The sequence below is a fragment of the Microtus ochrogaster genome, linkage group LG4, assembly GCF_000317375.1.
Source record: "Microtus ochrogaster isolate Prairie Vole_2 linkage group LG4, MicOch1.0, whole genome shotgun sequence".
Classification (NCBI taxonomy): Eukaryota; Metazoa; Chordata; class Mammalia; order Rodentia; family Cricetidae; genus Microtus; species Microtus ochrogaster.
The window spans coordinates 35,203,370-35,218,286 of record NC_022030.1 but is presented as its reverse complement, the minus strand read 5'-3'; the positions used below and the strand labels follow the sequence as shown (position 1 = coordinate 35,218,286).

The 14,917-nt window shown below is 46.4% G+C and overlaps 1 protein-coding gene and 1 non-coding gene across 2 annotated transcripts in view; both read left to right on the top strand.

Annotated features, from left to right (window-relative positions):
- Nucleotides 1–6,981, top strand: part of Ppp1r7 (protein phosphatase 1 regulatory subunit 7) — a 20,903-nt gene extending 13,922 nt beyond the window's left edge. The window contains exon 9 of the mRNA XM_013351580.1: nucleotides 6,598–6,981. Within this exon, the coding sequence (XP_013207034.1) occupies nucleotides 6,598–6,774 (177 nt within the window). The 3' untranslated portion in view covers nucleotides 6,775–6,981. The remainder of the gene's footprint in view (nucleotides 1–6,597) is intronic.
- On the top strand, nucleotides 4,662–4,763 carry LOC113457706. The gene has a single exon (XR_003378216.1). It is a non-coding gene; the product is annotated as a U6 spliceosomal RNA (small nuclear RNA).
- Nucleotides 6,982–14,917: the final 7,936 nt, after the last annotated feature.

Genomic DNA, 14,917 nt, shown 5'->3' with positions numbered 1-14,917 from the left:
TTTTTGTTATTTTGTTTTTGTTTTTCAGGATAGGGTTTCTCTGTGTAGCTTTGGAGCCTGGCCTTGAACTCACAGAGATCCGCCTGCCCCTGCCTCCCCAGTGCTGGGAATAAAGGCGTGCGCCACCATTTCTATTGTTCTGTCTTCAAGATATTATTTTCCCTTCTCAGTACCCAGAGGGCTTTTAAGATCATTATTTAGCTACTTCAGTTTTTGGAGACTTACATATTTATTTGTGTTTATGTGTCTTTATAGTACATAGGTATATGTATGGGTGCCTATGCCTGTGGGTGGCACAGAAGGTAGCTGTGACTTCCTCTGTCATCCTCTGCCTGTTTATTTGAAGCAGAGTTTCTCCCTGAACCTGGGTCTGGCATTTATTTTCTCACTCCACTAAGCTGGAAGCTAGCAAGCCCTGGTGATTCCATGTCTTCCTCCTTTGGAGCTACGGTTACGTACACATGCAGGGTGCCTCACTTGTTACACAGGATCCAAACCGTGGTCCTCATTATGCAGCAAGCACTCATAACCCTGAACCACCTCTCCAGCTCTAGGTTCATGGTAGCAGGAGTGCACAGCTAGACTCTGGACGCCTCACAGCCGGGAAGGCTGAGAAATAGAGCAGCATCTCATGATACGGCTTTTCACCTTTTTATTCAGTCCAGGATCCCAGCCCAAAGGGACGATGCCACCCATATTCAGGGTATGGCTTCCTTTCTTGGTTAAACTTCTTTGGAAGTCCTCTCAAACATCCCTAGACATCTCCTAAGTGCATCTAAACCCAATCATGCTGACAATGAAGTTAATCATACCTATTCAGTGAATTTTTGTTCTGGTTGTCCTTTTGGCTCTTTGAGAACATATTGTTAAGGTTTTTCTTTTTTTAGTTAATATATACGCATCTGTGTCTGAGTATGAATTGGGAACGCGTGAGGACCTGTGCCTGTGGAGGCCATAAGATGGTATTGGATCCCTGGAACTCAAGTTACAGGGAGTGTGAGCCACCTGATATGACTGCTAAGACCCAAACTCAGACCCTCTATGAGAACAGCACTTGCTCTTAAACTCTGAGCTGTCTCTTCAGCCTGTATTGTTCTTTTTTTATTTCTCATAGATTGGATTTCTTATTAGATTTTTATGTTTCTTTGTCATTTCTTCTTTATATGGCTAGTAACTTCTTGTATGCTGGGTATTGTGAAACTAAACAGTTGTATGTCAGATTTGTGTTGTTTTTCTGCAAAATATATTGGACTTTTTATCTAGCAGGAAGTGAAGTCACTGCTAGACTTCAAGGCTTATTGCTGGGGTGAACTTACATGTTTTGTCCTCTTAGGCTAACCAGCTCTATCCCTGTGTATTGCCCCTCTCTGACCTCTAGTAAATGTCATAGGGGCCACAGACATGCCTCCACCCCATGAGGGCCCTGATAGATTTCAGCCATACTCCCTACTCTCTGTATATGCCTTAGTCTTTGCTTCAGGATATAAGAAGCAAGACAGCACAGGATTTCTGGATTTTGTTTTCCTATATAGCTCACTCTTAACTAGAAATTCTGACATCCCCTCTCCCCACCTAAACATAATTCCACTTGACTTCAGTGTGGCTTCCAGAGCTTGTTTGACTCCCCTTCCTCATAAGAGGCCAGCCAGGGTGACCATAGCACTCACCCATTTGTTTTTCCTCTCAGGAATCACTGTTTTGCACCGCCTGTTGTCCAGCAGCTGTCCCCACACCATGCCCTACTCTATTAGTTTATAGTCTAGCAACAGTTGCTCCAGTGTTGATTGAAGCTGAAGCTATATTTGCTTAATTTTGTATTTATGTCTCCCCACTATTAAATGTCATGAAGACCAAAGAACAAAGTTGTTTAGGACTTTTAAATCTTTAAAAAATATAACCTAAAAGTTATTATCTGAACCTTCTTAGTAAAGAATAGAATGGTGTGAAACACAGTCATGTTTGTGTGGCCACCACCACCATGCTTGTCTTACAAAACTGAAACTGCCCTCACTAAATACTAATGTCCTTCTCCTACCATTCTCCTTTCTGACTTTATACAGTTTTTGACCTTTTCTCACTGGCTGTTCTCCAGGCTCTTCCTTGTTTTAGCACAAGTGAGATTTTCCCTACTTTTGAAGGATGAGTACTGTTCTATTCTGTATATGTTGTTTCTTCTTTTGTCTCACCAACCTTTAGAACAATGCTTGACACAGATCTGGTGAGTCCAAAAGAGGGAGTTAGGGAAGGAAGGTTTGTCATTTGAGTGAGGCTAACCGTGTTAATGTTAGAACCGAGCTTACACATGTCAAGTGAGAGGTTAGCATTCTGCTGCTAGAAACAGAAGTAATCATTGCTGGCACTTCCTAACTTATTCCATTTTTAAAAAACAATGAGAATACAGCATTTTGTCCGTGAAGTTGGCAGATTTGTGAAATATGATTGCAGCCAGTCTGTAGTACAGCCACCCCTGTGCTTAGCACAAGTATTTGGAAGCATTTAGAACCATAAACATACCCACTCACTAAAGCATGGTGGTGACGCATCTAGGATCCTAACAAAATGATGAGACATACATGTAAAGACATGTCTTGTGTCATACAATAGGACACTTCTGAGAAATACTTCATTGGGAGCTTTTGTTATATGAACATCATAGAGTACACAGACAAAGACAGCTATGATGTCTCTAGATAACACCATGTAGGGCTCGGCTGGATGGACTTGGGGTCCAACATGACGCATTGTCTTTTGTTGGCCAAAATGTCATCAGGTGGCACATGATTTGTTTTCCATAGTAGTAAAAGCTTTGTTGTGTTTCTTGATAATAAAAATGCATGTTTATTATACATAAGGTCAGGTTTAAAGAGGAAAGGAAAGCCTCTTTAGCATATATCCTATCCATCTTTTAGATACACCTTTTAGATGCATTATTATATATGAAACCTAGGAACATTTCACATGATGCATGAGTATGGTGGTCACCTGAAAGGCCAAGATTACTTTCTACAATGTATGGGACCTTAAAAGTGACAAGAAAACAACCAGTAGAAAAATAGCAGGCAGGTAAGTATGGGCAGTGTGTAGCAGTTTGTCTTATTCCTGCTACTTGAAATGTTCCACGGTTATAGTCTTGACCTAGGACGGATGGCACAGGTCCCTGGAGGGCCCACTCCTCTGTCTCTTATCCTTACCAGACTGGTAAAGCAGACATCACGCTGACCAAAATATACAGCAGGAAGGAGAACCTGGTGCAGCAGCCTACTTGCTGCTGACATCTACTCTGGCAGCACACATTGCCTGTGTGTCACCAGCAAACGAGTGAATGAGATGCTTCTCTTCTCTCAATGTGCCTCTGCTGGCCTCAGCCCACTGGGCCTCTCGGAACTTCTGTCCTGTGTTTGCAGTCAGTGGTAAGCAGCCTGGTAGTATACCTGGCCAGTGACTTAGTGATTGCTGGCAGAGGCTGTATAGCCCAGCCCAGCATCCTGCACACTGACAGCTCTCTCACACACACCCACACACAGCTACTCTCTTCTCTGCAGACATTGTAATTAGTTCACACTCTCCGACACCACTTCAGTCTGTCTACACTGTTGGTGATACCAGTGTCCCTGTAGGTGATTTCTCTAATGACCTAACATCTCTGTTCCTCCACCTCTTCATCTTTATACCCTTTTCCAAGAACTTCAGACTCATATTGGCCTGGTTACATCCTGATTCCACTTGACCTAACTTCTTCCGTTGCTCACCCATTGTCCCCTCTCAGTTCTCCTTCACAGCCTGGCAGCAGGGGTGGACCCTTATCCACTGAAGTTGAGCCAGACAGAGGGGTAGCAAAGGGGGCTTATGATGTCAGGCTTGGACTTGCCCTATTAGGTGATTGCCTGTGTGGAGCAGACATCCATCTTCCTGAGCCTGCTGCAATTAAGCATGCTGCCACCAGCATGGCCTGGAAGCCAGCATCTGGGTATCCCAGTGGGTCAGTGCTCACACTCTGCCCTTTATATGCTACTTTTAATCCCACTGTACCAGTGGACACATTCCAGATTTAACATCCTTTCTATTCTGCATCTTTCTTCCACCTCCCAACAACAATTATATTTGATTCCTATACATTTCTCAAAATAGATAGCCAGCCACTGGCCCTCCATTCTCCTGTCTCCCTGGGTCTTTCTTGGTTGACTTTGTTTCTTTTCTATTCTGCACCCACAGGAATGCTTCAGCATTCAGTCTTCACTTTTATTTCTCCTTGACAGCCCTATCCAGTCTCACAGATTTAAATGTCACCACTGTACTCCTGGCAGCCAGCTTCTGTTTCTAGCTCCACTGTCTTTCCTGGATCCAGCTGTCTGCTCTTGTGTTGAGCCATCATCCAAATAGGACAAGGCCAAGCCCGAGCTCATGCATTATCCCCACAGTCCCTCCGTGACTCTGCCCTTCCAGATCCTCAAGCCAGAAGTCTTGGCACCCTCCTAAACTTCCCCTTTCCTGTGTACCAGATCCACTCCAACATCTAAATATTTGCTCTGCCTTCAAAGTGCATCCAAAACCCCGGTCTCTTCCTACCTCTGCTGCTGCCACTTGCCCAGCATCCTTTCCCTGTACTGGTCTGATGGCCTTCTGGCCTGAAGCCCTGCATCTACCCTCCAAATAAGATCCTTGTGCTTGCTTTGGCTGCACATATACTACATTTTGAACAATACAGAGAATAGCATGACTCTCATGCAAAGATGACAGACATTTATGAAACATTCCATATCTTTATTGTGTATGAATTAATAAAAAGACAAGAACTAGGGCAAAAAGCATTAAGAACCTTCTAGAAAAAAATCCTGTATGGACTCCCATTCCATTTAGGAATAAAAGCGTAATTCCTACAAAGTTCCATGATCCCCTCAATGACTCTCACTGTTGTTTTGCCCATCCCTTCCCTACCTTTCTCCACAAATATTATCACTCTGCCAAATCCCGCATTCTTCAGGGCTCACACAGGATAGGGCCCCATGAATCATCAGCGCAGGAGAAACAACAGTCCCAGAACTTATACTGACCAGGTGCTTCAAACCCAAAGGAATGGTACCAGGTCAAGTCCTATGGACAGTGAAGTCTTAGGACAAGTGCCTGAGAAGCTCTTACATGGAAATTAATCTAGTTCTTGAGATGCCCCCCTCCACTGCATTCTCATCCAGTGACCCTTCATCCTGATGCAATCTTTCACTTCCCCTCTGCTTCACATGTAGCCTGTCTGTCCCATGATAGGTTCTCAGACTGCAGAGGTCATGTCTCCAGGAGTGGCACCCTGCTTCTTCCTACAGCTGCTTGCTGAAAACCCTGCAGCCTGTAGTATCTACAGACATGACTTCCGACTTCTACATGGGCAGAACAGGAGCTGCAGGCAGAGTCCTAAAGTTTGATGCTAGACTTGGCTCCTCTGTTCAGGCTGTTGACATAGCAGCTAGTCCTGACTTTATTTTCTGTCTTCAAACACATAAGTGCAGTAACCCTAAGTGACATGTGTGTCCATTGTGCACACTCCTAACATCTATAGTTAATCCAGTTAGTGGTGTTATGTTGGTGCTAAGTCAGCCATGGTACACCATAGAAAGCACACTCAACTTACCATGATTTTTCTCTATCCTGTAGAACAAGCTGTTGCTTAAACATTTGCTAGCTTACCATGGCTCACATCTAGGTGGCTACTTTGCCCTTCCCAAACCTCTGCCTTAGCACTTAGACTGGAAAATGGGTTTGGATAGTTTAACCTGGTACTGTAGGTTCTTCCCCAAGGTAGCTTTGTCTCAAAATTTGATCCCAATGTGAAACAACATGTATCTTTGAACAGTGTGGGAGTCATCCAGTTCGGTCCCATCTTGATGGCACGTTGAGAGAGCACCCTCCTGCCATGCTCAGACCCCAGCCCACTGTAGGGTTCAGTGTCCCTCATCTGGTGTTGGCAGTGTTTGTCAGCCTTTGGTGGCCTTTGCATACAGGAGCTAGACATTCTCAGAAATGTACCACAAAGGTGATCTAAGAGTCATGTTTGGAGTAGAGCAGCCTCTGGCTAGCTGCATTACAGTCAGTGCAGTCTCAGCATTGGTAGCAATTAGTGAAAACCAGTGTGTAGGAAGAGTAGCCAGGCCCGCTTCAGATCTGCTTGAAGGCCAGGTGTACAGCCAGCGCCACCCCGCTCTTCTTAATGAACTTAGTCTGCGTGTGAGCAGGTGGAGCTTTCCCATTGCTGCTAAAAGGCAACCAGGAAGAGCCAAGTGATGACAGAAGGATCTGTGAGGGATTGGGGTAAGGAGAACTATAGAGCCGTGGTTCTCAACCTGTAGGTTGCAACCCCTTTGGCAAACCTCTTTTCTAGAAATATGTACATTACAATTCATAACAGCAAAATTACAGGTATGGAGTAGCAACGAAAATAAATTAATGGCTGGGGGTCCTCACAACATGAGGAACTATAAGATCACAGCATTAGGAATGCTGAAATCCAGTGCTGTGGTGTGTTTTAATGACCCCTGTCTCATATTTGGGGATCCCAGCACATAGGGGCTAGAGTTGATCTATAACAGCCTTTTCCTTGTGTTCCTCCAGATGAATGACAATCTCCTGGAGAGCTGGAGTGACCTTGATGAGCTGAAGGGTGCCAGAAACCTGGAAACCGTGTACCTGGAGCGCAACCCCCTGCAGAAAGACCCACAGTACCGGCGGAAGGTCATGCTGGCCCTACCCTCCGTGCGGCAGATAGATGCCACATTCGTCAGGTTCTGAGTCCTCCTTGCTCCTCACCTGGTCCCTCTCCTCGAAAGAACTTCCCAGCCACGGTTTTTTAATCTACCTATTGCTCCTGAAGTCGTCACTATACCAACAGTCACAACCCAATGGCAATAATAAGGCACTGGTGGTAGTTGGCCTATGATGCCACACACCATTTGGAGATGCCAACACTATTAAATCTTGCCACGCGGTCTTCCTGGTGAATTGGTGACGGTTATTATAGCCATGGAGAGAATGCAGGACATGTTACAGTCATTTGTTCTTCTTGTCTGTCTATGTCCTTTGCCTGGTCGGCATTTCAGGCTGCTACAGCAGGCCCTCAAGTCAGTTTGCAGGGTTTAAGCAGTCATGACCCACAACAGCACATTTGATAGTCTTTCAGACCAGTTTTGGAAAGTAAAAAAAAATGTATTTAAAAAAAATTGAGTAAAATCTGGTTGGATCTCAGATGCTGTAGCCCTTTGAGCCTTCCCATCATGAGCACACTGGGCACTGTATGACCCTGTTCCCACTTGGTGAGAGCCGAGATATGGAGAGCGTCATCACACACCCCCAGCTGTGCTGAAACTAAGTGGTTCTTAAAAACATAAGTAACTACGCTCTCGGCCACTAGTCACATGGCCTCCTATTCTTACCCATGGTCCTTTTGGCCTTATTATATGACATTTCTTTGAGCAAACCACTAGGGCATGAATCTAATGCTGCAAAGGCATTGTCATCCCTGGGAGCCTCAAATCTCCTGTTTCACACAGTAAGGACTGAATATGGTCACCGCAGGCTCCTCAGTTTCCAGGATTCTCGTTCTACACAGTCTAAGATGGGGCCCCTAACTGCCATGTGTGGCAGTTACTGTTCATATCTGAGTCCGTTGAATTTATTTTATCATCATTTGTGCTCACACTGCGTCTCTTTGTTTCCGTCATTACAGAAGGTTCTAGGCAGCACTGCTCTAGACTTTGTTCAGTATCGGGACAGCCTGCCTTGTGCTGTGAAGCCTATGCCCAGGTGTCCAAGCTAACCAGTTGGCCAGCTGACAAGGAGTTTGTAACATCAGAATGCTTACATGGGATTTAACATCCATTCACGATTCTAATTCTCACCAAAATAAACTGTATGATCTGAATCTGTGCGGCATCTCCCTGTCATGAAACAAGCTCTTAGCAAGAAAAGGTGGGTGGAGCAGCATGCTGAGAACATTGTGCCATAGCCCTGGGAGTTCAGAAGGACCGAAATGTAGGTGTCTCCTCTGCAGCCACAGGAGCCCTACACACGTGCACATGATTCTGTAGAGTGTGTAGAGAAGTAATACTGAGGGAACAGCAGGCACCAAAGTGGCACAACCATCTCGAGGATCATCTGCAACATTCAGTGGGAGGAGAATCTTAACAGTTAAATAGAGTGGGCAGGGGAAATTTTCTCCAAGTGAATTCAAAATCTAGAAGTAGGAAGAAATGTCAAAAAGTTATTCCTTAAGCCAGCAGTGGTGACACGTGCCTTTAATCCCAGCTCTCTGCAGGCAGAGGCAGGTGGATCTCTGAGTTTAAGGCCAGTCTGGTCTGCAGAGCAAGTTCTAAGACAGCCAGGGCTGTACAGAGAGAAACCCTGTCTCAAAAAAAAAAAAAGTTATTCCTTAAAATAGTTCTAGGTCCCAGAAAGAATCTCCAGAGTGGAACTAGCTAAAAGTTCAGTTTATGTTGAGAATGCCCCTGCTAAAAATATGGACAAATATAATGTGAAAAAAGAAAACACTGCTTTTACATAGGAATATAAATGCAAAAGTCTTAAATAAAAGATCAGCAAGTCAAAAGATACTGCTTCTTGACCAAGGTTTTATCTCAGGAATGCAAGGATGGTTTAAGAATAGACAGGACTGGGCCTGGGGTACAGACCTGTAATCCCAGCTACTCAGGAGGCTGAGGGAGGGGGATTAAAAGTTTAAGGCATGCCTTGGCTACAAAATGACATCAAGGCCAACCTAGGCAACCTAATGTAACCGTATCTCAAAAATAAAAAATAACAAGGGGTCTGGGAATATAGCTCAAGAATAGAATACCTGCCTAGCATATCAGAGACCCTGTTCAGTTTCAGATGTTAGGGGAAGAGAAAGGAACAAACCATTTCTATAAATCACCATTTAGTGCAGTTAAAAAACAAACTACCAATTATCTTAATGTTATAAAGACTTAGCTGTATATATCCCTGGATTTTTTTTCAAGGAAAAACTAATTATTGTTGTTGTTGTTGTTATATGCATGATGTCAGTGTGTGTTGTGGGCACATATGTGCCATGTGCACTGTGTGCACTTCAAGGACAGATCTGTAGAGTCGGTTCTCTCCTCCCCCTTTTTGTGAGCTCTGCACTTGAACTTTGCTTGTCAGGGTTGTGCAGCAAGCCATTCATTACCTGTTGAACCATCTCACTGGCTCCTGTATTCATGAATTGTAACATTTTTATTCCTTTATAAATAAAAAGATGTCTTAAAGATTGTAGAATCTGATAAATAAACTCAAGCCATGGAGAGAGGCCAATGGGTAAGAAAGCTTGTTCTGCAAACCTGAGAACCTGAGTTTAAATTCCCATCCCCACATCAAAAACTGAGCATGGCTTCTGACCGAGATTACAATACTGTAACTTTAGAAGAAGATAGCTCTGCTGAAGAGTGTCTGTTTAGACTATGCAAGGCCCTAATCCCATTGCCGGGGGTGGGAATGACTGAGGGTGGGCACTTTTCCCCACTGGCTGACACACTAATTTTTTATTGTCACTGTGATAGACTTATCTTGAAGACACAGCATAAGGCAGGGTTTAACCTAGCTCATGATGCAATGAACATAGTGCCAGCAGGAGAAGCTTCCCATGGTAGCAGTGAGAACTGACCTCTACAGTCAGAAGCAAAGCTAGGTTCTATGTCCCAAAGGTTCCGCAGCCTTCCCTAATAGCACCACCAACTGGGGGCCAAATATTGAGATGTGTAAGCCTCTGCGGACGTTTCATCTTCCAGTAGCACACACACATTCACATACGAAAATCTACCATGCTGTATTTCATCAGATGTGCATACCATGGATTGTAAGATACTGGCACTTTATGAACCATTAGGAAACCCTGACAATTAGTTGTACACTGTATGCTCAGTCCAGAGATATTGAAATGTGAAAAATGAAGCAAATTGCATAAATACCAGGGCTAGAAACTACAAACTATCGCTGAAACGGAAACAAAGCAAGTAGAAACCAATACAAGGTATGTTTCCCGCAGGCAGGATCTGTTACATAGGTAAAGTAACTGGTGAAGCATGGGAAAATATGGATAGAATTACACTGACTTCCTTCCTAAGGAAGGGTTTCTAGTCGTGAGACTAGAACCCAGACTTCGGAATTTGCTACCTGATAAAAGAGCCACCATTAAGAAAAAGGGCCCCTCTTACCAAAAGCCACATTCCAAACAGTAAAGTAGCAAGCTCTTATTTCTCAGCATCTCTGCCTATGGTAGAGCATGACTAACTACTAAACAAGATTTACTTCTGACTGTGAGTAAGTAGCCTGAGTACCGTGTCCCTTCAAAGTTGTTCCCCCCAGAACCCAGCACGCCAGGAGGCCTCTGCTGGAGGAACTGGGACCACAGGTGAGTTCTCCCTTCGCTGGGCCCTCCAGAAATGACCTCTCCCAGTCCCCAGTCAGAGGATGGAAGGTCTTAGAGTCTGTGTTCACCCCTGTCTTCACCCTCCTATTCAGAGACCTGCTCCCCTGTGCTTTTCTATCCTGGTCATCCCAGACCCACCTGCCAGCTCTCTGTCCCTCTCCAGCTCAGCTCTGCCAGCTGGGATCAGGAATGTTGGCTGGCACAAGGCAGTGTCTCATAACACTCCCAAACCTGCTGCAACTTCATCTCTACCACCATGGGTCATGAGACTGCAGAGGGGCAGCCAGGGACCTGCTTCCTGCCAGGTGGGGGCAGAGGGTTAGGGCCAATCTATGGCCCCTATCCTGTTTCCCTCTCCTTGCCCCTACGCACCAAGCCTGGAAAGGGTGTTTTAGTAAGGGGAGAGGTAGGAGCACCCTAGGCACGTGCCAGACCAAGTGTGGTAGATGTAACAGACACCAAGTCTGATCTAGCAGATTACAACATTCCTCATGGACAGAGAAAGATATCACTGGACCTCTGACCTTGTGAGATGTGGCCTGAGAGACATCAAAACAGTCTGGGGACAGCAGGCTGGAGAGATATAGGGAACCTCCAGGGTTAGGTTAGGTGGGAGCCTGTGACCCAATTTGCTAGGACCGCAGCCTAGAGAGAAAACAGACCAGGGCCCTGAGGCCAACCCACCTAGACATTACAGTCGCCTCTCTGCCCCCCTGCATGGATACCTATACTTTTGGGCAGGGTTGGGTAGGGACTCACTCTCCTGTTATAGAATAGATTTTTTTTTATGTGTATGTTTCTCCCCCATCAAAGTGTACTGTGTTGCCCTTGGAGACCAGAAGAGGGCATTGAACTAAGTGATAGATGGTTGTGAGCTGTCCTGTGTGTGCTAGGAATTCAACAGTGGTGCCCTGCAAGAGCAGCAAGTGCTTCTGACCACTAGGCCATCTCTCCAGCCCCTGTTATGGTCTTAGAAATGTCACATAAGCCAATGAAAAGTTAGAGCCAAACTAAGTTGGTGTCAAAGATTCGGGGCTTAGATCTTAGCTCTCCCTAGCACCTGGGATCTAACAAGATATCTATACTGACTAGTTCTTTTTTTTTTCCTGCAAAAAGTAGTGCAGTTTGAAAAAAAGCACCATCTCATGTAGGATTGTATAGCATACATGCAGAAAATTAGCCCATTGGAGCCAGTGAGATGACTTAGTGGGTTAAGACCAACCAAGCCTGGGGACCTGGGTTCCATCCCTGGAAACCCACATGGTGGCAGGAAAAAGAGTGACTCTTACAAATTGCCCTTCGCATACATGTGATGGCATGCGTGTGCATGTACACACACGTTCCTACATGAATAAGTATAGTTTTTAAATTAATCTTAGCCCAGGGATGAGAGTCCTTTCAGGTGTCTTACATGTAGCCCTCCCTGTAGGCTTTCCTGCCACCCCATTGCTCTAGTCTGAAGTGACTTCAGCAGCCTGCTCCAACTGCCACCAAAAGCAGAGACCAGAGCCAGTGCTGTGGTGGCCGCCTATGATCCCAGCACTCAGGAGGCTGGAGCAGGATGATTGCCCTAGTATGAGACCACCCCCAGGCTACACAGCAAGATCCTGCCTCAAAAGCAAAGCAAACAAACAACAACAACCCATAGCTGGATGTGGTGGTGCATACTTTTAATCCCAGTGGGGCAGAGGCAGGCGAATCAAAGAGTTCAAAGCTAACCTGAGCTACAGAGTGAGTTCCAGGACAGCTGAGGCTACACAGAGGAGCTCTGTGTTTGGGTTTTTTTTTTTTCTTTTTTTCCTGTGATGGTCCTCTGGGATTGACCAACCAACAAAAAGAGTAGGGTTGCAGCAGGCTGAGGGAGGCAGTTTGATCATGTCATACTTTTCAGCTTATCCCAGTGGACCAAGCTGCAGGTGCCTTCTAGGACTTGCTGAGAGCCACTGGCATCCTCACCCCCACCTTTCTGGTCCTCCCTCCCTCTGTCATCCCCCTGTGCTCTTCTGTTTTCCGTGAGGATGACTGTAGTCATGTCCAGGGTCTATCTCTGGACCTGGGAAGTCTGGTCTCCTCGGGGTATGCAGGGCCTGCTTTACCTGCTGTTTAAGGGCACGTCACAGGACCCAGAATGGAGGTTTCCTAGGAGGTGCCAAGCCGGGAGGGTTTGGAGACATGAGTCTGAGATCCGTTGAGAGATCTCAGAAGGGAGCAGAGGACTCTTACTGCCTGCACAGGGAAGCAAGACGGGAGTGGCTCACTGACAGACCAAAACCAGGGAGGAGAAAAGCTGTGACAACTCTGCATTTCACAAGCCCTTTCACAGGAGGCCCTGTGTGCGTGCCTGTTGAGGTCAGGCTGCACCTTGCCCTACGTTATTCCACGTTGTGTAAAACTGTGGCTTTTCACACTGCCTCCCCCCAAGAGACCCCGTTTACAGGCATCTTTGTACTCTAGATGAAAGATGCACGTTGACTGCACCATCTGTCCGACATCATCCACATGGCACGGAGTAATCACTGATTATTTCTGGAAGTAGCAAAGGTACTACTCTATAATTTATTGTGGTGGATTGGAACTGTAGGGGCATGTGAGCATATTAAAATCATATCTGGAAGATCAGATTCAAGAATTTACTGGGCACACCCGGCCATGGAAAGTGTGTATGCAAGTCCTTCATCTGAACCCCATACAGAAGTAAACATCTAGCAGTTGGATGGTGACAGTCCTTATGGACCTATTTCTCACCACCCAGCACGTAACAAGGACTGACTAACAGGCAAAGAACTCTCACCTGTCCCAGAGACTTCAGGCTGTCTGATTCTATCTGCCCATCCTCCTGTTGTCCCCTCTGGTGCTGCCTCCATCCTTCAGCCCATTCTGTCGTCTGGACCAGTCTTGCCCTTTGTCCCAGCAGCTGGAGTCAGCTCTCCAGTTCACTCTCAAACCTATGACCCTCAGTGTCCTGACTCAGGGCCACTGCTTCTCCAGCTTCTCCAGTTCCCTTTAGTTCACTATCAGAGGCTCCTGTCGCTGACAGCTTCCCAGCTTTGGCTTCTCAGGCCTGTCAGAAAGAAACTCTAAAACCCCTTGCATCTTTTAACCCTTTGTAGCCATTCCATAATCTATATGTGTACATATATAGAGATACATTTACTGTGTGATACGCCATGTACCATTGGAGAGTAATCAAGATTAAAATACAAGAACTCATGTTGCCTCAGTGCCCTTAACCCCGGGAAGCTTCACGTCACCCCCACATAAACAGGACTCCCTGATGGAGAGACCTGTGACTGGACTGTAACTACCTTCTCCCTGGACTTCTCTTATGGCAGACAGTCCTGCTGCCCTGGAATCTCTACGCAAATAAGGTGCCAGAGGCACATGGAATTTGCATGAAGGGTGTGTGAAGGCTCTCGGGAAAATGGGCTGACTGTGTTTGCAGGCTCAGAACCCACACCCTCTTCTTAAACAAAGGCAGATCCTGCCCAGAGACATGATAGACCTCTCGGTGGCCAGCTGCACCGAGAACCTCTCTGCTTCCAGCCCTTTCAGCCTGTGAGGCAAGGGCAGGTGACTGGCTGCCACAGCTCAGGGGGGGCCCTAGGAGCACTGGCCCTGATTTTGTTCTTGCTGAGACCAGGCTTGTGCTGATGGGCAGGCTGTGACCTCTGAGATCTCCTGGAAGCCACTGTGCCAGGTAGGCGAGGTGACCTCCTTCGGGCCACGGGGATGGCAGAAGGGAGACAGACTCCAGAAAATTGAGCCAGCACCTGTAGCTCCCTGGGGTTCCACATTCTGAACTGTGAGAGGCAGTGTTGGTGCTTACTCTTGGGCCCATAGGCCTGGCACAGTGTCTGCTCCAAGCACTGGAGAGCAGGGACAAGTGTCCAATATTAATTTGAAGAGGGCACCCTGCCCTAAGGAGTAAGCATTCCATCTACTCACAATAGGTCATGTCTGGGGCCTTTGGTTGGAACTCCTTTGTCCTCATTCCCTGTCCAACCCATCAGGATGCATAAGCTCCAGAGCCTTTGTCCCAAGAGCACCCTGTGGTTATCACTCACTCCTGGAGTCCTGGCAGGAGCGGAGATTTGGGCTTATGGCTTCCCTTCCAGGCCTCCATTTATTTAAATAGGGAATTGGAACAAGAGCAATGCCTTCCCCTTCCTGAAGTCCCTAGGCTTTGCCCACCTGAACAACAGCCCAGGCCCCACCTACCTGGGCCACAGATCATAGCCTGGCATGGAGACCCCATAGGATTCTCTTAAGGATTGTGCTCTGTCTTGTTCGGGGAGCCTGGAGTCCTTGCAGCAAGTTCTCCAGAATTACTGCAAAGGCAAATGGCCTTAAAGGGCAGCGTCTATCCTTCCTGGCCCAGATGGCGGTCCTCTCTAGGTGAAGGAAGGAAGGGGCGGTCTGCACTGCCACCTCATGCTGCAACATTGCCTTGCACAGACTGAAAGCAGTCAGGGTCAGGAGGACTTGGCACTTACT